The sequence below is a fragment of the Zootermopsis nevadensis genome, unplaced genomic scaffold (genome assembly GCF_977971745.1).
Source record: "Zootermopsis nevadensis isolate Lab colony 2312 unplaced genomic scaffold, Znev_1.0 Znev_ptg000022l, whole genome shotgun sequence".
NCBI lineage: Eukaryota > Metazoa > Arthropoda > Insecta > Blattodea > Termopsidae > Zootermopsis > Zootermopsis nevadensis.
In genome coordinates, this window is record NW_028259154.1 from 10,651,578 (window position 1) to 10,673,549 (window position 21,972).

The 21,972-nt window shown below is 38.0% G+C and overlaps 1 protein-coding gene across 12 annotated transcripts in view; it reads right to left on the reverse strand.

Annotated features, from left to right (window-relative positions):
- Positions 1-3,053: 3,053 nt before the first annotated feature.
- The window catches only part of sns (nephrin adhesion molecule sticks and stones), a 436,207-nt gene continuing 417,288 nt past the window's right edge, over positions 3,054-21,972 (reverse strand). For 7 of the 12 annotated variants that reach the window (XM_087353853.1, XM_087353864.1, XM_087353862.1 and 4 more), the window contains 9 exons: positions 21,181-21,453; positions 20,210-20,500; positions 19,847-20,022; positions 19,177-19,390; positions 18,196-18,405; positions 14,982-15,170; positions 12,913-13,061; positions 12,257-12,404; positions 3,054-10,767 (listed from right to left, as the gene is read on the reverse strand). In XM_087353853.1, coding sequence (XP_087209979.1) covers positions 10,400-10,767; positions 12,257-12,404; positions 12,913-13,061; positions 14,982-15,170; positions 18,196-18,405; positions 19,177-19,390; positions 19,847-20,022; positions 20,210-20,500; positions 21,181-21,453 — 2,018 coding nt within the window. In that variant the 3' untranslated portion in view covers positions 3,054-10,399. The other 5 variants (XM_087353859.1, XM_087353858.1, XM_087353854.1 and 2 more) reach the window with 5 other exon arrangements.

Here is a 21,972-nt window from a genome sequence, read left to right on the forward strand (position 1 = left end):
AAAAGTGCTGCACATAATACAGTAAGGAACATGTAGTTTCATAGGTTACAACTGATTAAATGTGGAAGCTTAGAATGCAAATCTGAACACACATTTCTGAATGATAATTTTAAAACAAAGTATTCTTGTGGCATTATATCTATCTCTGTCCCCCAATATCTTTTGAATCAATGGGCCCATCACAGCAGCCATGTGGGTGCAAAACTAATATCACTTAATGAATGGTGCAGAAATTATGTTTGGTAATAGATCTCTAAAAGTGTGCAACTTATGGTAAGGTTATTGGTTTTTTGTTTGTACACTTCCTAACAACAGTATGGCACCAGTCAATATTTAATTTTCAGTCCATTACCAATAAATATTATAAGCACTGCAACAATTTAGAACATCTAAATTGTTGAAATACCGTAGTAGTTCTTGACAGAAAATATTTCATACACTTCTATAGCGCTTTATTTTAATAGTTCAATATTATTTTTCTAAAAAAAATGGTGATAGATTTTGAAACAAAATTAAATGCAGAATATATAAATCAAAATGAACAGTAGTTTTATTATAGTAAATGTTCTCTCCACATTGTAATGGAAGACGAATGTAGTTTACTTTTGTGTGGAAAATATGAAAATATGGGTCTATATACAAGCCAACTTTGTATTTGCAGCACAGAAATTTTGTAGTCACTCTTTTCTCCTTTGGCGAACACACAAATAACTGCAAACATGATCCTACACTTGGCTAATGTCCAGTGTGTCAAGCTTCATGGCAACTCATTTCATTGGAATGGGTTGGATTGAAGCTGATGCTCCCTTGCACTTATTTCTAACAAATTTTGAACAAAAGTCAGATAAAATTTTCACTGGTCTATTTGGATACTGCAGGATGTTAGAATGATAAATTATTCAATACTGTTAGATCCAACAGGTGAAAAAATAATTTCCTTCCCCACTACCATGTCCTATTGACAAAATAAACAGGTATTAGCCATTCTGTCCCCTTTGCTGACATAGCGCATGTGCTGACAGTAGTCTTCAGCAGTAGCAGGTTTGTGAACTTACCCACATTCATCATATAAGTTGTGTTCTGCTGGTGGTTTATGCATATTTATCAATATGCACACATCTCGCTTGTCTTTCCAAGTCAATACTGTCAAGACGCCTCTAACTCTAGCATGTGTGTCACCCCATTTTAATTTTAGTGTCTTACTGTCAAAGTTCCCTGGCATTCCTTTAAAGTCCTTGTCTGACAGTTTCACAAAAGTTTAGCTCTTGTCTTCTGGCCTTAAAATAAATTCAGAGAGGAGGAAGAAATGTCTATGTAAAGTTTATGGCCAATGCCACTGTCCTAGTAAAAGTTTTCACGTTTGCTGTCAGCACATGAGGAAGTCAATCACATTCCATAAAATGTAAAGAACTGTTTAGGAGTGAACCAGAAGTCTTCCAATGTATCCTGCTTGTCATGTACAATTAGTATAATATAAACCAAAAATACACAATATCCAGCACGTTCACATGAGGAAGTCATGAGCATACGTTGTCACTATCTGGTCGGCCTAAATATTGGTTATAATATTTATTAGTCTCTGCCAACAACAGTCAGAACTGATCGATGAAGATGAGAAAAAGGGCTGTAACTGGCAAAGAAAACCCTTGTTCACAGTGGGTGGTTATGTTCAGTCCACTGATTGGTGCCAACATTCCACGGGCATTATGGTTTTGACCAAATGTTATCTTGGCTTCCAGTCACATTATCATCACTCATTGTCAGTGTCTTCTTCTTCCCTGTTAGATAAGACAGCTTCATCAGAGTCAAAACTCCAGAATTAACTCTTCAGTTTTATTCCTCTAAGTCTGTGCCATCATGACAAGAAGAAAACTATATTTTGTCGATATAAATGCAGGTTCATACAAGTTCCCACTGCTGTATCGAGAAAATGGAAATTATGAAATATTCTGCCAAATACATCAAATGACATTTTCATCATCTCACACTACAAAAAATATCCACCGACATTTAGTGCTATTATACACACAGTTTCTGAAATCTCCTGTAGCTGTCACTAAAAGCATTCAGACTTTCACAGATGATAATGGAAGCTTTGATGTACTGATTTATGTATTTACAAGTGATATTCTGTCACAAAATAAGTTCCTATTACTTTGTAAACATGTGGTTGCCTCACATGTATAAAGATGACTGATGAAAGTGTGGAAAAGTGAAACATCTATATGGAAGTGAATAACTATACAAGAAATCATATCACACTCTAAAGCAGTATTAAAGGTAACCAGAAAATTTCATGCAGTTTACTTCAAATAGTTTTTTCTGCTCATGTTAAACAGATCCCCACAGTGAAAAATTGTTGGCATAGGGAATTTAAATCCAAACTGGGCTACATGGCAGTGAATGTGTTAAATTATATTTTAGAGGAATAGGTTGCAAAAATCAATATCAATAGAATAGGTCAATTCCTAAGGGTTCTGACAATCGTACATTACAATCTTGATTACTGAGTTTTTGGACTTTGTCCATCATCTGGTATTCTATATATAAAAATAAACAAATAAACACTTTTAAAAACTGTATCTGTTTTTGTTCTCAGGTGCCCCTCTACCCTGCACCTGAGGATGAAAACAAATCCAGTTTTTGAAATATTTTCTTAAAATACCAGACAATGGACATAGTCCAGAAACTCGATAATCCAAATAGAGTAAGCTCTAATATGGTCCAGTTGTGGGCTTCTGTGAATACTGAAAATTCAGATTCCATAAAAACAATAACTTTTGTAACCAGCTGTGTAATAACTGTAACAGAACCCTACACCACAGATTTGATTCTTTAGTTACCTCTATGTCCTTTATGTGCCACACAGCAACGTCTGAAAATATGCATATCAGACTTGACACTACACGGTGCAGCATCGTAAAATAACAAACTAATCATGTACCTTGTAAAATGAGCACAGCAGTGGTTTGACTCTCTTGTATGTTTGTATCACTGTAACATAAATAAAGTTCATGACTTCTTCATTTGAACCAGGACCTACACTCAGTTGGTACACTTCAACTTGCTTTAATTTTTATTGAGCATGATCATATTCCTCAAAGCCAGTAACTACAAGGCACTCCAGTTTCTTCAGACACATGTGTTCAGGTGGTCTCTGAATACAAAACAACATTATTACATCTTCCAGCAAGTCGCTACCAAACATTAAAAACACAAAATATTACCATGAGCATTTTGGAGTCCTGGTGATTCCCAACTGTGGCCACAGCAATTCATAAACATTTCTAAAATGATTCTGAAGTATGACCACAATTACTGTCTAGTATGACCACAGCAGTTCTCAATATTATGACAACATCAATTCTCACATGTGGCCACAGTTATCGTCAAGTACAGCGACAACAGCTCATAAACATTGCCAATGTTATTTTAAGCATGACCAGCAGTTTGAGAATGGCAACAATTATTCTCAACTGTAGCCCCTAATGACAAATCTCATCATTAGCTATTTTGATGAATACTTCAACAAATTTTGAAGTAAATTTAATTTGATATCACATTATTTTTAAATCTTGGGATTTCCTTCTTCTGCGTATCTGCATGAATCAGTACGTGAACATTTTTTGCATGCCCAGAGACTGAAGCTAATAATTTATTTTTGGAACAGACACATATGAATCAAAATGTGGCCATGTCAAGTTTTTTTTTGTTGAGACTGCTAATTAAGCTATGTTGACTTGAGAAGTAGCTTCACACCTGACATACAGTTTTACACGACAGTTCAAATCAACAAACATATAGACTGCTGAGGGCGCAACTCAATCAAACTGCACTGCACAGTATCAAATACAACAGAAATAAAAGCCATTGTCTTCTAATACAATGGTTCCCAAATTTTATTAGTACACACACCACTTGTTAGAAAAATAAAAAAAAATTGTGATAATCTCCTCAATAAGATTCATCTTATGACAATTTGTCCCTTGTCCATTATCACTCCAGCCACATACCAATTTTATCTTACCATTATCACTCAGATGAACCTTCACAACGTTTCACAGATCATTAACATTCTGAAGTAAAGAAAAATGGTATTGCTGTGCAATTCAAATACCTAGAATACAGTACCACTACATTCACGTACAAAATAAAGCCACTGTGCATTTCTTTCCAGTGAATCCTGCAAAACGTTTTGCATAGTATCAAGGAATTCACTAACTACAATTTGGGAACCATTTTTCTACTGCGATGAAAAAGTCTGTATAAACAACATAAGTTACAGTATATCTTTCGTGCATATGCATCATGAAGTCTGCATGACAGGTGGTTTATATTATGCATTCATCTGCTCTACATTGAGCAAATCATTGTCGACAGCACACATATGCACCGTGATTATCTGCTTAGCAAAGCAAAATAAAGACACTTGCATTTATTTTTTGTTGACAGCATAGCACAGCATATAGCCAGAATGGAGAAATGGTTTGATACAACTCATATGCAGAGTCTGCATAAGATAAACTGTACCTTTAACAATATTACAGAGCCACAGACTCTTTCCAAGTTTTACATGGCTGTATGCGCCTTGCCTTGATTCATTCTAACAAGTAAAGGGAACGGTTGTCAGTGGTTTTTATTTCAGACTAGCACAATTTTATGCATAATAAGAGGCACATTCCTCTGAAACAAACATAACAGTAAGGTGCTTAGTAAAGATTAAATAGGCAAAGTGTTCCATAAAATTGTGACAGTCTAGTACTGACTTCATTACATCTTTTGCTGATACAAACGTGGCTGTTTGTGTGCCTTCTAGTCCTGGAGAGACAGAAATGGTAACACGAGGGTCCGTAATCATCAAGCTGCCTATTTCATCATGTCACTATCATGTCTAGCCCTTGCTGCCTCTGGTCTACATAACTGTTCCATTTTATTTCATTTTTCCTTAACTTGTCCCCAAAGAAAGAAGCTGTCATGCATTTATATCCGTTTGTCCACACATGAACATTTAGACCCATTCTTTCTTGAAAGGCAGAGAGGAAATAATTAGATAAAGGTGAATGAAGGAGAAAATGAAAAAACAACAAAAAAGAAGAATAAAAGAATGAAAAAAGTAGTTATAAAATGTATGCACATCATGACAATTTTGGTATTTTTTCAAGGACCACTGACCACACAAGCAGACAGTGGCGCAGATTTTTCTGGAGTCAGTGGCTGTTATATGGTAGGGGTGTCTGTCTGGCTTTATGGCCACGTCATCATGGAGGATTCCCCATGCGGGTATGTGACTTTTGGAGGATTACCCAATTATCATGGTAACAAGACATATGGTAAAGAGAATAACAGATTGAAAGGAAGAGAAAACAGAGAGTGAGGGAAAGGAAAGAAAGAAAAAGATCAACTCCACTGCTTCCCCTCCTACAACAAAACAGATTAGCAATAAGCAGCGTTAATATAAAGTACACTCCTCATTTGAATTCTGTCCCAAGGCCACAAACAGCATGCCAACATGTATTCAAGTGCCACCTAGACAGACATGCCTGCATTTTCAAGGGTCAGGAGGAAAGATGGCCTACAGTGGCTTATGTACAGTCCTTTCACCATTAACACATCGTTCTACATATGACATGTTAAAGAAGCTCACAAGCTCTCATAAAACATGAACACAATACCTTTCCAACAATTAAACCCTTCATTTTAAAAACTTTAGGCCTTTTAATTTTCTGCATTGCAAATGGGGATGTATTTTAATGAAAGCAATCTGAACTGTAGTGTGGGAACTTAGTGCTGTACCCTGAGGGCAGAACTTCCACAGAGAGTAGATGGGAGTGATGGGCTGGTTGTTGGCCTGACACCTTTTTGTCATTTTTCTTTTTTGTGTTCAGCAGCAGAACATCTATATTTCCTCCAAATTCACAGACGTGCATTCTTTCGTTACTATATATTTTATATCTCAACAAGCCAATTTTATAGAATTTAAATCAGGATGGTACAGAGGATGATGCAGTGCAACATGCTCATTGTCTTTAATTATATTGTTGATTCCAGCAACAATAGTGAATCCTCCATTTCTCGCTGAGATGAAAATGACTGCAGGCATTGTTGTTTCAGGTACAAAATAAATGCAATTATTTTTGTTATGGAGAAGTGTGCATTGTATAAAAAATCACAAGAATTTCAGTCAGAGTAACATAATCACATTTTGTCATCAGTGTACATGTCACTGATAATAATTCCCCTTTCCTCCTCATAACCAAGCTAAGATTGCAGCCTCAACATTTCCCATCACCGGTTAAAAGTTAGGTTAGGTATACTACCTAACCTAACCTAACTTTTAAGTACATCAGAGGGTTAAGCACTAAGTTGCCATATTAAACTTTATACTGACTAGGAGCCTTATGATTTCCTTCAAGGCTGTTTAACCAATTCTAAAGTACATGGCATGATAAAGAAATAGATATACAAGTTCACTGAAAACAACTGACACTTAAAATGTGGGAACAACAAACAGAATGACAATTAAAAAGACAGTTCTAAAGCAGTGTCATCTGACTGGGAATTAAAGAACACAATCCCAAACAGTTTCTTGTAAAATTATGTTGAACAACAAGAGCACTGGATGTTAAACAAAAGTTGTAGTTCTGCTATAGTGGCCAACTGGCAACATACTAACCTGCCCAACACATTTGAAACTTCACTGCATAAACAAACAGCATAAGTGACACACAAAGTGTGCTCCTCGAATCTTCTAGATATTTATTATGCCATATTATTGAACAATAACATTTGACGAATATAAAAAGTCACTTCCATTAACATCAACATCTTTATATACATCGTATTTTATATAATTACAATCCTTCCAACTATTAAATGCAGTGTGCCTTGTTTATTAAACAGCTGTTTAATACGATCAAAACTTAGGGCTGTGAACTTCTTTAACTGAGAAACCTTAAATACAACAATTGCAGATATTCTTCACAGACAACTATGGCATTACAGTTACGGACTACCATTACATACAGTTGAGCCCTGTGTCCGGATGGGTATTGTTTTATATTAGCCCACGTGTTTATAATAATCTTTGGTTGTTTAATTTATGCCAGTAAAATAATACAACAAAATGCAACATCAATTATATTAATAATAATAATAATGATAATGATAATAATAATAATAATAAGATGAATAACTTACTTAACAGCAAACTTACCAAGCTGCTACGTAACTTGCCAAGTTGGCTGCACTGTGGCTATGAAAAATCGATAGAAAATAGACCCTCTACAACATTACTATACACAGACAGAGCAAAGTGAAAATGCTTGAGCTGCTCAGAGCTCCCCACCCTCCCCACAAATCTATGCAGTGGCAGGCAGCCTGCCAATCACCATGTTGACAAGTAATAACATTTGTAAGTACAAATAAGAAAATTGAGATCAAAAGACATTATGAATAACACGGAAAAACTGCGTTCTTTTTTTTTTAATTTTTATTTTCAGTCTTCATGAAAAATTCTTCTGCTTCTATCATTTCAGAAGGTCATTGAGCGACATTCCCATAATAAAACCCCTCCCCAACACACCAGCACACACACACACTCCACTCTTGCAGAGTTCCGGCAAGTAAGATGGTTTGTTCCATCAGACTTAGGACGGTCACTTTCACCTGTAGTTAAGTAACATGAGTATTAGCCCTAGGGCTGCATCAAGCAACTGAAGAGAGAGATGACTTCTTACTGAATGAGGTTCCCCATATTAGGCCCTATGTTTAATCCCTGATTAATCAACTAGTTATGACTAAACACATCAACAAGCAGCCCTAGTCTCTCCCACTGAAGAATAGCACCATTTCCAACATCGTAGTGCAGATCTTGAAACAAGTGCTGCATCAGAACAACTGCTGCCACGTCGCAACGCCCAGCATGGAAGCCTTATCGTACATTGTTGGCGTTAGGTTTACTTTGGCATCGGATTATGAAGTTTTCTAATGTTCTCTGGCAGTGCCTGGCCAAAACTTTAAGTGAGCAAGGAACAAGCAACTGTTTGTCTTCTTTATTTCTTTCACAGAAACCAAAGAAAAACATAAGGGACGCAAAGGAGACATAAGAAAGGTCATATTTTACCATTAACATTAAGTTATGTGCCACTGAATAGCAGAATGATTATGAATGATAAACTGAGAAACTTTTGAAAGTCATGACATTCTACGCTACTCTCTGCATTTGAGGGACTGAGGTAACTCACAAAATTCCTCAATAATCAGGGTAGCCTGTCTCCACCTTCAGATTCTAATCAAAACCTCAATTTAAAAACAAGCTAATGATTAAATTATGATATTTTATGTTACGCTTTCTTTTTACGTCACAATACGTACAGAGTTTTTGAATGACAACTGCCGCATATATCTGAAGAATGGAATTTTATTGACTGACAGATTCTTGAATTGTTTAAACTCACTTTGTAATTTGCATAGATTGTATGGAAAAGAACTGAAAAATGACTCAGAAAAAAAAATTCAGAACAATGTGGATATTCCATATACCAACGTAAATAAAAAGAGCCTCAGATAATGTCAGTCTGTATAGTTGGTCACCATGCTGAATTCCAGAGTCAAAGAATCCAGACTTCAGTACAGCAACAAAGGCAAAGCTCTGAATATTCTACATGCTAACCAAGAATAAACCGGTGATTTACATTCTTCCATCATATTTCAAAGGTTCTGACTTCATAGTTAGCTCAAAGACAGGCTACTCTGAATTGTTTTTATTCCTTCCACGAAATTCAATTCCACCAAGTAAATGCTCAGCTAGTACTAAAAAACTTTTACAGTTTCTCCCGCATCCTCCCAAATTCATAATTCATAAGAATCCTACCACTCAACACCACGCATCAGATGCAGCTAATCGAGAAACAGGAAGGAAACCGGCTAAGTTTCAAGTGATGGTGGATCACACACCCTTCGGACAAGCTAAATAGTGATGAAAGTTTGGTTTTACAACTCATAATTTCCACCCCTACCTGTTTCTTTAAGAAGCTATGGGACACTTTGGGGCCTCAACTCCAGGAAAGTGGGCAAACTGAATTTTGCGGATAGTTTACTGTAGGTGTGAAATTGGACCTGTTTAATTTCAAGAACAGGCAAACCTCGGTGCTTGTTTCCTGCTTGCATTATTTGTCACAATAATTTATAATGCCTCAAATTACTGAAAAAAAAGTAATTGTAATAAGGAGTATGAAATACACTCGAAACAAAACACCACAGCTCCTTTAACTGTTTGATTCTGATCAATGTATTTAAAATATGGAAGCCCTATTCAACTAATCCTTTTTCATAACGAATCCCATAAAACATATGACATGTTTGGAGATCTTGCACATAACCACAAACCATCAGCAGAATTATTCAAACAAAAAGTAAAGCTACTGATTATGTCAGTTCAGGTCTTGTAAATAGTTACACCTCCATTTTCAGGGTTAAAGTGGGTCAAGCTGGGAATATGGGTCATTTATAAGGGAGGATCGCCATGGGGAGAAAGAATTAAGGTAAAGGTGACTGAGAGGTCCTGAGGCCCTAGAAAGGGTGGAACAACAGGTTGAAGGACACCATGCGACAGTATGTGGCGAGAAGGGAATACGGTAGTCCATGGGGATGAAAGGAAGAAAATTAAGAGAAGTGGCAATAAAAGGGCAAGAGAATAAGAAAGGTGGGAAACAAAGCAGCAGGTAACAGAAATAAGTATTAGAAGGAGGAATGTTTACAGAAGGGTCCTGAAAGGGCTTCTCTCAGCCCACTGTTCTAAACAGGGCCCTTCTCAGAATCTCCCTTAAAATATGCCCATTTTAGTGCTTCTCAGTCTCCTTCCCTCTATTCCAGTTGCTCATCTTCTCTATGATATTGACTCACTTCAACTCTAGAGATGGGGGAATATGTTCCTCTAAAACAACAGTAACCAACTACACAACCACAAGGCATCGTAATTCAGAAGACCACAACTGACGTTTAGCATAATATTCATAGCCGAAAAGGAGTAGATTGGTGCAAAAATCAGCAGTATCTCTAAGCTCCTCGAGATTCAGATCTCCTTCAGTAGCCGATAGTTTGAGGTGTGATTTCTGAATATGTCCATTCACACGTAGAAGAGCTTTGCTTCAGAAATATGTGACAGGACAGTGGTAATGTAAAATAATATCAGAACAAGAGAAAACGCTTACAAAACTGATTGATTTCACTTAACGCGCTTAAGAAATAATGGTGACAATGACAGCATATTGATCAGAATCACGACCGAAGGGATTGTACCCCTCGAGTCCAGCACAAAGACCTGTGGCTTCGAAGCAAAGCTACGCACACCAGACACTGCCTGGCTCACAGCACTCACTCACACTGGCTTGAGCATCAGTCACACGAGGTGGCCCTCTGTCTCCATGGTGGCTGGATAGCTGAGAGCAGGATTGAATGTTGACAGCAGTGGGGTCGGTGCCGTGGGGCCATTCTGCTGCTGCTGTTGTTGCTGCTGTGTCGACAGGGAAGAGTGGGGTGGAGGATTGTGGGAGACGGTCACATCAGGCGGTGGTACAACAGGGCCTCTATGCTGTGGGCGGCGCAAGGAACCAGTACCGGGCATCACCAGCTGACCCAAATGGCTGAACTCAAGCTGTGGAGGGTATGGGATGTAGCGAGCATCCGGCGAGATGTTGTAGTATGGTCCATCCACCACAGGATGTGCTGTTGCAATATTACCAGCAGCAGTGTAATGAAGTTTGGCACCTGCAATATACCACCCTGTTGCTTACTGTGCATTGACACCATAAATCACATGTACATAGACATCGACTTTGAGAAGTTACATCATATATTTGATCACTTAACATTTTCAGACCCTGAATATGCTGTGTATGTTCGGAGATTGTTTCTCATCCTACCAGAAGTGAGGAATTTGAATCCTACATTCGATAAACAAGTAGGTCTTTACATTTCAAATTGTTATCGTTCATTCCTGCCACAAGAACATACCACAGGGTGACGAAGAAAGGATGAATAATGGAAAAAATGAACAATCAATTAATAGTAACTTTTCTGTAATTCAACAAAAAATACTCATCCATATTTATTTTTATTCTCTGACTATATGGGTCTGAAGTGGTTAATTAATTTCTTCATTTAGCTCTTGCAGGCAGCTAAAATGATATCCACAATTTAAGCCCCTGATAAAGTTGAAACAATAAATATCCAGGAATGGATTTTTAATTCGCGTGCATAAGTGGGCAATTTTCTGACTGCCTGGTGTTACTAAAGATCTTCGACTTCAGCACACACTGAATGACCCCACTGCACGTGTAATGTCCTTTGTTACTTGCTGGGTTCGTAACTGAGACTTCGTGAGGTAAAACTGATGTTTTGGATCCTACGGACTTCGGTTCGATGCATCGTAAAAACAGTACTAAGCTCGTAGTGCTAGAACAAAACCTTCTCGTAATACTGAACCAAATAAAGTGTAAGAGATAGTATTTAATTCTGATTGTGAATGTACGTGACCTATAAGAATGTTGCAACAAATTAATTGTGACATGAGAGAATCAACAAAAACATGATCATAGTAATTCAGTTCAGTGTTTCCAATCATGTGTTAAATCTTGATGTACACCTCATATCAGATCATAATCACATAATATAAAATCAGTTTCATCATTTGACCAATTTTGACTATGTTTACAGATCAACAACACAAACACATTTTACTTGATGTTGTGGTACACAGCACTAATGCTTTGTACTTGGGAAGTCCCAAATTAAAATCTCAGCTCATAAGCCATTTTTCTTGACTGTTTTCATTATGTTCCTTGGTCACTCCAAGCAAATGCTGAGATAGTACCAAAATAATCCATGATCACTTCCTTCAACAACCTATCCATTACACCATTCACAAATTTCCTTTTCTGTTGGAACATAGAAAATGACAGATATGAAACTAATCCTTACATGTATAAAGCAAAGATTTTGCAGCGACTGAAGTTGATGAAGGACTCTCAGGTTACGAGCCACGTCAGTTGGCTGAATGGTGAACAAACCGTATCTTCTGTCAACATTTTGAGACCAATTTCTGCTCTCGAAACATTAGCAGAAGAGATGGTTTATCCACCATTCAGCCATCTGAAGCATCTCGTAACCCAAGAGTCTTTCATGATCCTTACATGCTGCAGATGTTCATTATTTGGTTACGCATCCCACTGAAACACATTATCGCTACAAAACTTACCATCCACACCATGATTGTACGTATTCCTCACGTCCTGCTCCTCATGGTGAGCTTTTGGCTGATGCTGCATCTCGTATGTTGGGTATGGGTATGGGTACTCCATCTGATCTATGAGGTATGTACTTGCGGCTGGCTTTGTTCCATCCTCCTGGAATATACGTGGTTGTAAACAATGTGAGTTCTGGTAGGACTCTTTGTCATGAGCGTGACTGCCACAAATTATAACATACTAAGATGAGTGAACAAATAAACATTTCTGAACTTTAACTTTGACTTCCTTATACGTGTCTTTTGAAATTATGAAAAAGAAACAGAAGTACAGAAGGCTAGAAAACGTCATATGAAAAACAAATTATTAAGTTTTCTTTATGCAGTGAAAAGTAGCATTTATTAAGCAGCAATAGATTTATCTGTTTATGTCAACTATCAGCAGTATACTAGTTTCTACTATCAAACCGTGTGAAGGCCATGCCATTGAAGACAACCCCAAAGCCATGTTCCTTAATTCTTAAAGAGTGTTTTGGATAATTAACCCGGAAATTGAATCTCGTTGGTCCGGTCCATAGCCAGTCACTTTACTGATCGAACTATCCTGGCTCAGAGTGTTGCATATAAACTTCTGAGATGAAGATGTTGTGCCAGTGTATCCAACTCACCAGGTACTCTTGGTTACTGTCTCCATTGGAGTAACTTTCACTCTTTTCCGACACAGAACTCAGTGTCTCACCCGTGACAGTCTCATTGTAACTGCTCGGAGCATACATCTCTATGGTGGCAGACTTACTACTGCTCTGCTCACTGGCTGCTGCAAGCACATTTAACAAATAGTAAAATAACAGAAAAACAAAATTCTGGAGACTGTCTCCTTCCTCACATAGAGCCTACTGTGTTGGGCCCAAATGACTAGTCCTATTGATTAGGCCCAACAGATTTGGTTTTACCTGAGGTTGGAGACAGATTCCAGTCTCTTGAGTCATCATATTTTAATTGTATTAAGATGATGGTTAATGTCTGGGAAGCATTTTTATTTTAATAATGCACGGCTGTCACAAAATTTCATATTTGATGTTACAGATATGTTATTTCTAGACCAATAACCAGCTACTTCCAAGGTTAGCAATAAAAATAAGACTCTCATGGAGTTATTTTCAAATCTTGGGGCTTCCTTTTTTTACATACTCTGAATAATCACAGTAACTAAACAAAATTCTACACAATCAATGATTGAAGATTATTATGTATTTTGAGACAGCCATGACACAATGTGCCAATCTAACGGGATTTCTCTTAATTTTCATTTATTCAATTCTACATACATATAAATTTAGCAAAAACTTATGTAAATAAATGGTGAAAGGTAAAGTTGTCCGTGGTGCTACAGATGTATGAGGGAGCAGATGCATAGCTCCACATATTTTTAATCTCTGCACTATGAGGTGAGTGGTCACTTTCAAACCCCAGGCCATTTTAACTCCAAGGAAAGAAAGATGGTACCCACTGGATAGTAGACTGGGTGAAACCCAGGGCCAATCTTGACATTATGGAGAAGGAAAAATTCCTGCCCTGCTGAGAATGAAATCTTAGTCATCTAGCCCAGTGGTATTCAACCTTTTTTTTTTTTCGCGTACCCCCAGATATAATTTCTCTTCAACTTTGTACCCCAAAGTTGTTGGTGTATAATTCAAGTTATACATATATAATCTCCCAAATCGAATGTCCTTACGCCCAGTTCTCCTGTGGCTAACCCTAAATCTGGCCCTGATTATTCAGTGTTTATCATAAAGTAATATATATATATTTTTTTAAATTTCATGTAACCCCTAAGATGTCTTCGCGTACACCCAGGGGTATGCATATCCAGGTTGAATACCACTGATCTAGCCTACAGTATAGTCACTATACTGTCTGAGCTATCCCAGCTCAAAATAAATGTATACAACAAAATCACCATAAAATGGGTTAATTTAGATATAAAATTATCAACACAAGACTATTAACTTCTCAGGAAGGACTCTGCTCCAAAGAATCTGTGTCCAAACACATTGCATCCTCGGGAAACATTATATGGCAGCGAATGACAAATACATCAAACCATACTTTTTATGTACAGAATAACCCAAGTAGTGATAGCAGTCACAGATATTCCATGATAAACTATAGAAAACTTTAAAAGTAAACCTGTCCCACTATATGCCATGTAGGCACTTGGGAGGAGAGGCGGTATAGCTCCTACTCATTCTTGACCTCAGCACTAAATGGGGGTGAGTGGTCAGTATCACGTCCCGGCCGTGCTTTACCCCCAGCAAAGGACCCCAGTACCCATTGGATAGGAGGCTAAGTAGGCCCCAGAGCTGGTTTGGACATAGAGGCTAGAGGATAAATCCTCTGCCCCCATCGCGGATTGAACCCCGGTCGTCCAGTCCCTAGCCAGACACTATAATGACTGAGCTATGCCAGCTTAAAACTTAAGCTGAGGAATATTAAATCAGGATTCCATTCTATGTTTATTCACGTCTTACATGCAGATGTAGAAAACAAGTTTTCCAGAAACTTTCCTAAAAAATAGCAAGGTGCTACAAGCCAAAGTCATAAGTTTCAGATATTTTTGTACCTGGGAAATATATATAGTTATATATTTTAAACAATTTATTTAGACTTTCAAGAAAAGTAGCAGCCCAACAGAGTCCGAAAGCATGTTCAGTAACAATTCTAAACATGGACTCACCAAGCACACTTCCTACAGTACCTTCTCGTAGCCTCTTGTTTCTCTTCCTATACACAAAACAGGCGACAAGCCCCACATTCAGCAGGACAAGCAGCACTCCCGTAACAGACACTCCAATGATAACCAAGCGAGGGATGTCCGCTTTGCCAAGTAATATGTCTGGGATGACTTGCTGGAGGTCACCCTCACCTAAAATACATGGACATACCTGTCAGACGCTTGTTGGCACGCCGATGGAGGCAGCAGCCAATCAGTAGCACGTTCAGCATCAACACTGCCATTCCCACCACCGTCACCACTACGATGACAAGGCCCGATATCCCGCTTCGGCCATCCTCACCCGACTGATAATCTACATCCTGACTCGGGGAGTGGAAGGAAGGGGGGAGCTCACCTGTACCAAAGCAAGACAAGCGAGCGAAACATGCGGTTAGAGCATCAGTGTTAGTAGTAGCAGTCTGAAGAGAATTTTACCTCAGGTTATGACATTTAACAAAGTCTGTCACCAGACAGCACTAATTCGTTCAAATAATTCGACATGCAAGTGAACAGTTGTGTTTTCTATTTACACAACTGTATTTTAAACCCACAGAAGTCATGCGAAGTCCAGATATCAGGTGATGAATTATTTTGCAGTTATCTGTGAGAAACATTTGCTAAGATACGAATGATATAAAATCTTAACAATGAGAGGGTGAGCTGTTGGATAAGAAGCTGACAGCAAAGGAGATAAAGCCAGGGAAGTTTAACCCGTTCATGAGCAGCTAGTGGTTACTCGGTGGAACAAATAATCTCTCATTACTTCAAAAACTGAAGGCCATTAACATTATCACCACAAGCCCATCATTGGTCCCTATCCTCAGCCATTTCAATCCAATTCACAGCACGATAACTAATTCCCAAGAAATCAATTTTAGTATCATCCTCTTGCCTATGCCTGGGTCTCTAAAATAGTCTCTTCTGTTGAGATTTTGAAATCAAATGATTTTCATTTATTCAGTTCCACATTTATGCTACATCCCCTTAATTTAATCACCCTAAAAATATTAGCTACTGAATACAAATTATTAAGCTCCTCACTGTAATATTCTCAACTTCTTTCATTATTTAATCTCTCCTAGCCTCAAACACATCAGATTATTCTGAACATGGCTGTCTTCTGGGTTGTTGTGCCGTGTAATCTGGTAGAAGTTACAAAAATTTCAGAGGTCCTTGCTGCCTCCATCATCAGGGCAAGAACCTTCGAAACATTGATAAACTTCTACCAGACGACAAGGTGCAACAACCCAGAAGACAGCTCTGAAAACTTCAAATACTACTCAGATTATTCTGCTGAAAGTTACACATTATATTTCCTACTTTTTGCTGTGGAATTTCTTAAAACAAATGATCAGTAAAATGACACTCAATATATCTGGTTAGAACACTTCAATCTAAAATAGCAAAAGTGAATATTCATCATGCTTAGAAAGTGCTAGAACTAGTTACTTCTAGAGAACTACAAATAAAGCAGTGAACAATGGCTACTGATTAAGGAAAGTTACACTGCGATATCATAATCCAGCAACAGAAAATCATTATCCTTTCTTACGATTAAAATTCATACTAAAAATTCAACGGTTCCCATCAAAACTTCACTAAATCGAAATATAATTTAAAATCATTGGTTTATCCTTATAGAACTTTCCAACAACTGTCACAACACATTCCGCTTGAAGATGGACACATGAAACATTTCCTGTAAGTCGATACACTGATAATTATGACCTATTTCATTAACCCATTCTATCCTAACTCAACATTTTACTTGCAGACACAGCCACACCATTACTAGAGCCTTCTGCGTAGCCGTACCTGTTTGGTGATTTAAATATGGCTGCTAAGCCATTTGAACCTGTCATTTCTGAGGTTTTTGACCATCTGCTAGATCCTACAGGTTTCTTCAAATTTTTATAGTCTCAAAAAAAATTGGGTAATCTGAGGTTCTCATGGCAGTAAGTATGAAGTTGGCTGTCTTCTGGGTTGTTGTGTGTCATGTAGTCTGGTAGAATTTCACAGACATTTCAGAAGAGTTCGCTGCCTCCATTGTCTGATGATGGAAGCAGCAAGCACCTCTACAATATCAGTAAACTTCTACCACACTACATGAAACAACAACCCAGAAGACAGCCATCTTCAAAATAAATTCCGCCCACAGCACATTAATAAAATTTATCATAATCAATATCCTATCTTAATCAGATTACAAACTGGAAAAAGACTTAAAATCTGTGGACACAGTCTTGAATTTAATTGCAGATATAGGCTGGTATTGATTGATAAATCTTAATTTTTTCCATAACCAGAAAATCCACTCTGTTAAGTCTTAAATAATGTGTCATGTCGCCGTGGGTGCCGGGGCCTCGCGCTGGAGGGGAGGGGCCGCTTGACTTCCAGGCTGCCTGGTCTGGATCTTTCAACATCTTGGGAGGGGGATTATAAACAAAGTCGCATTCCTGGGCGCGGCCGAGTGCGAGCTAGCGAGTTGTGTGTGAGCCGGAGGGCACAGCGGCAGCAAGACAGCGAAGTGTTGAGCTTGTGAAAAGCGTGTGTATCCCCATGTAAAAGTGTTTGTTGGATCGTATTCAAGTTAGCAGACTCCAAACAGCGAGGGTTGACAACCCACCTACGTCACAATAATTTTGTCGGTAATCAGCGACAGAAAGAGAATGATGAAGTCATAACTGAGTTTAAACTACAGAACCTATAACTAAATGCATATCAGGATCAAACTCCCATCCAGAGTAAAATACATAATTTAAATCATTTAAAAATGACAACCTCCATGCATAATACAATTTAACTTGCACAGAATGTGTACAATTTACGTGCCACGTATGGCGAAAACTAACATCTTGCTGTTATAAATAATCAACTGGTAAACAAATAACCTGTAGTTATAAAAAACAAAAATTAATCAGCAAGTTCACAAAATCCTGCATTGGAAGCTACAAAGCGACAGTTTTAATTCTCATCCTATCTTCATAATGCATTTCTCTGTTATTTATTTTGATTTTGTCCTTCCATGTACTATACTATGAGGTTTCTAAAATGTCTTTGTTTTTCCCAGCCACTTCATTCATCTAAAACAACAGTAACAATATCACAGAACAGCACAAACTCTGAACACCATATCAGTACGGTGCGTTGTACATGTCTACGCAGCAGTACTCACTGGACGTCTTTGCGCGTAGCGTGTCTGGTAGATACTTGCTGCTTCCCAGCTTGTTGAATGACATTATGCTAATAGTGTAGTCTGCTGCCATGCTGAGCCTTGTGATTGTAAAAGTAGTGATGTTGCTACCGATCACATCCACGTACCGGTAACCTTCCCCAAATGTGGCTGTAGGTCTGTACCGTATCCTGTACGATGGTTCCATGCCGCCTGCGACAGACAGCGAACAGTCGTGTTTTTATATTTACAATACCAAGGTAAGTTTATACATCAGAGTTCTGTCACAACATGGAAAGGAAAACATATCCAGAAATTGAAACGGCGGACATACAAGTTATTATACATAATATTTTGTTTTGTTTCAGGAATTTAAAGACTTATTTTGCAAACGGTGATTTGTATAATAGTAAAAACTATAATACTATAGAATTTGACAATGCATTCTCTTCCATATACTTCTGTTTAGAATATTTAGCCTCGGAAAAGATATAAATATTTTTTTTTAACCTTTACTAGTTTTATCCCGCCAGTAAATATCCAGCTACCATACAGTAATGTTTAATGTACTCTATAATGTTAAATCCATTATCAGCTTCGTTTAATAGCGTGAAAGAAATGGTATAGTAATTATGAATGAAACGTAAAAGGTAATTTCCTGGGAGATGCGTTGAAAACTGCAGTCTCCTGCTTGTGATTCAAATTCAAGGAAATGTCTGACATTTCGGTATTAGCCACTGTCTTGTACGAGAAGTATTATAGAACTACAGGGGGCTGCGTTATGTGTATTTTGCGCTGACAAAAAAAGAAATATGCTGCGAACAATTTTAGTGGACTCAACCTAGTTCCCTGTGCATTCAGAAGGTGTCGATAAAAATATGACAGTGAGTGAGTGAGTGAGTGGTCTTCCAGTGACCCAAACATGCTAAGTGGTAAAAATATTTGTGCGTCCAACACCCCAACATTTTACAGTTATGTACTAACCATCAAATCCTGGAACCCATCCAACCGTCACAGAATCATGGGTGACATTGAGGACGCTCAGAGATGTGGGGGGATCTGGAGCAGACGTTACTTCCAGTCTTACTGTATTGGTCGCAAACCCCATCTCATTCCTCACCACACACTCATAACCCCCATAGTCTGATAGTCGCACGTGTTTAACCAACAGAACTGACTCGTACGTCACAAAGTCAACCTGAAACATCACGCGAAATTGTCAGTATTAAAGGAGGTTAAGTGGTTACTTATTTTATCTATCAATTATTAATTTCTTTCTTATTTAGCCATTATAGTATGTTCCATTTAAGCCCTGGAATTCATGGGCAAAATTTTAAAATCATCATTAATCCCATAATATATGAGAATCAAAATTTATAAAGCATTTCTTAAACCGATATCATACAAAAGCAAAGCATAAACCATAAAGAGGTCTGATGAGGTGATTTCAGTACATCGGGGACCAGCAAGGGTCAAATGACACTGACCCGAAACAATGCTGATGTCACTGGCGTAATTTACAGAGGTCATAGTTCAAATTATGGTAAACATGCTGCAGATGTTATGCATCCATTTCCTAACTGCTTTCCCTAAGAAAATAATGTAGCCTAAAAAGAAACAGATTGTTCTTAGTCACTTAACTGTCAGAACGTACCTGACGGAAGTCAATATAATATTTCTCAGTGATGTTCACAGGGATAGCGGCTCCTTCTCTAGACCACGTGAAGCGCAACTTTGGCGCGCCAGATGCTCGGCAGACTAGGCGACCCGTGTCGCCACTATTACTTGCAGCTTTCGCAATCTGAGGTGCCGTATCCATCTCAGGTTTGTCTGAAAACACATGTCCGCTATCAGTCACAAAAACTTCCTGTCCGGGTACAAACACCGACAATAATTAATTGTCTACAAAATTGTACCTGTAATTCTGATAACTTTTATCAATGATTAATTTATATGTAAAATAAATGAATTGGTATACTGATCTGCAAAACCACTTGTGCTGTCAGCGATTACTTACATTTCACTACGAGATAGACTGGTCTAGTTGTCTCATTGCCAATTCCGTTGTTGACCACACAGAAGAAATTTCCATTGTCCTCCCTGGTCGGGGTTTGGACGACGAGGTAGGAGGTGCCGTTCCGATATGAGCGCTCGGTACGCTGTTCCATGTCACTGTCGCTGAAGCCCTCTCGGCGCCAACTGACGTGGCTTTCGCTAAGAGGGTTACCCTCTGCCGTACAGTATAGCTGCGCATTCTCACCTGGACTCACCATTACGAATGGCGGTGCATCTTTAATGAGTGCAGTATCTGAGTATAACAACACGAAAGTTATTAGACTAAATGTCAGTGTAATGTACGACACACTCAGAGAAATAAAATATATTATATCATTACATTCATTACGAGACAGTCGTTACAAGGTTACAACTTACTTTAACGCTCGAGAACTCATAAGTTTACAGTTTGTTGTTTTCATGGCGATGAGTCTGAAGATTTATGTCTTCTGGGTTGTTGCACTGCATAGTCTGGTAGAAGTTTACCGACGTTTCAGAGGTCCTTGCTCCTCCATCATCGCCCTGATGATGTAGGCAGAAAGGACCTCTGAAACTTTGGTAAACTTCTACCAGACTACGCAGCGCAACAACCCAGAAGACAGCCATCTTGAATGTGGAAGATATTCCTAACACAATGAGAGGAGAGGAAACATAAAGACACCATGTGAAGTTATGACGAGAAACTCAGATAATTCTGGTAAAAGAATATTCTACACTGTAAGGGAAAGTAACAAGATAGGATTGGGCCAAATATAAGGCAAAGCTCAGAAATGTGAAAATAGCTTGATTTGAGTAAACAACAAAGCTAAATTAAGTCGCTCTGTATGTAACGGGACAGTGAAAAGTTAAATTATAATCGCATAAATACAAATTCATTTTTTGGGTCTAGAATACCAAACAAAGAATGAAATCACTTAAAAGAAGTGTACTTACATTGCACAGTAAGATTGAACTTGACAGATGAGGAGCCCTCGCTGTTGACCGCTTCGCATATATATATGCCAGAGTCCTCCTTGCGCAATTTTGTGATGTTCAGGACTGGACCATCTACCAGTACTCGTGGGTCTTCCCCTGCGTCTATCCCATCCTTAGTCCACGTGTACGCAATGTTGCTGGGGTTACCTGCAGCCTGTAGTAGCAAAACCAATGGCTGTCCTTCGATGCCAGTCTGTTGCTCCATTGGCACGTCAGAAAATATTGGCTTGTCTGAAACAGACAGTCAAGAGGTTATTATAAAAATTTCAATCTTATTTTGCAAAGTATAATCCCTCCTTCCGCCATAATTTTAACCTTCAGAACAAGAAGAGTGTGCAGCAACTTTCCACATAATGTGGAGATGTCATAACACTGATACTCATTTAACTTTATTAAAATTTACAGTTTAAACAATATACTAAATACAGCCATAAAGGAGATCCACACAAAATCACTGAACCACTCATATTAATTAATATAATTGAAAAATGTTGGCCCCAAGATATAAAAATCATACAAAAACTACAGAAGTTAAAGTTTTAAAACCTTTATTTCATGAATGTAAACATTAAAGAATATAAAATACTTTGTTTATGTAACATAAATTGCTGAAAAAAGACTTTTATTCACAGAAGAAATTAAACAATTTGATTACCAAAGATGATGTTGGTACATCAGACATCAGAAAAGTAGCTATACTTGCTGAAGAAAATTAAATTTAACTAAAGATTGTGTAACTCAAGTTAAAAA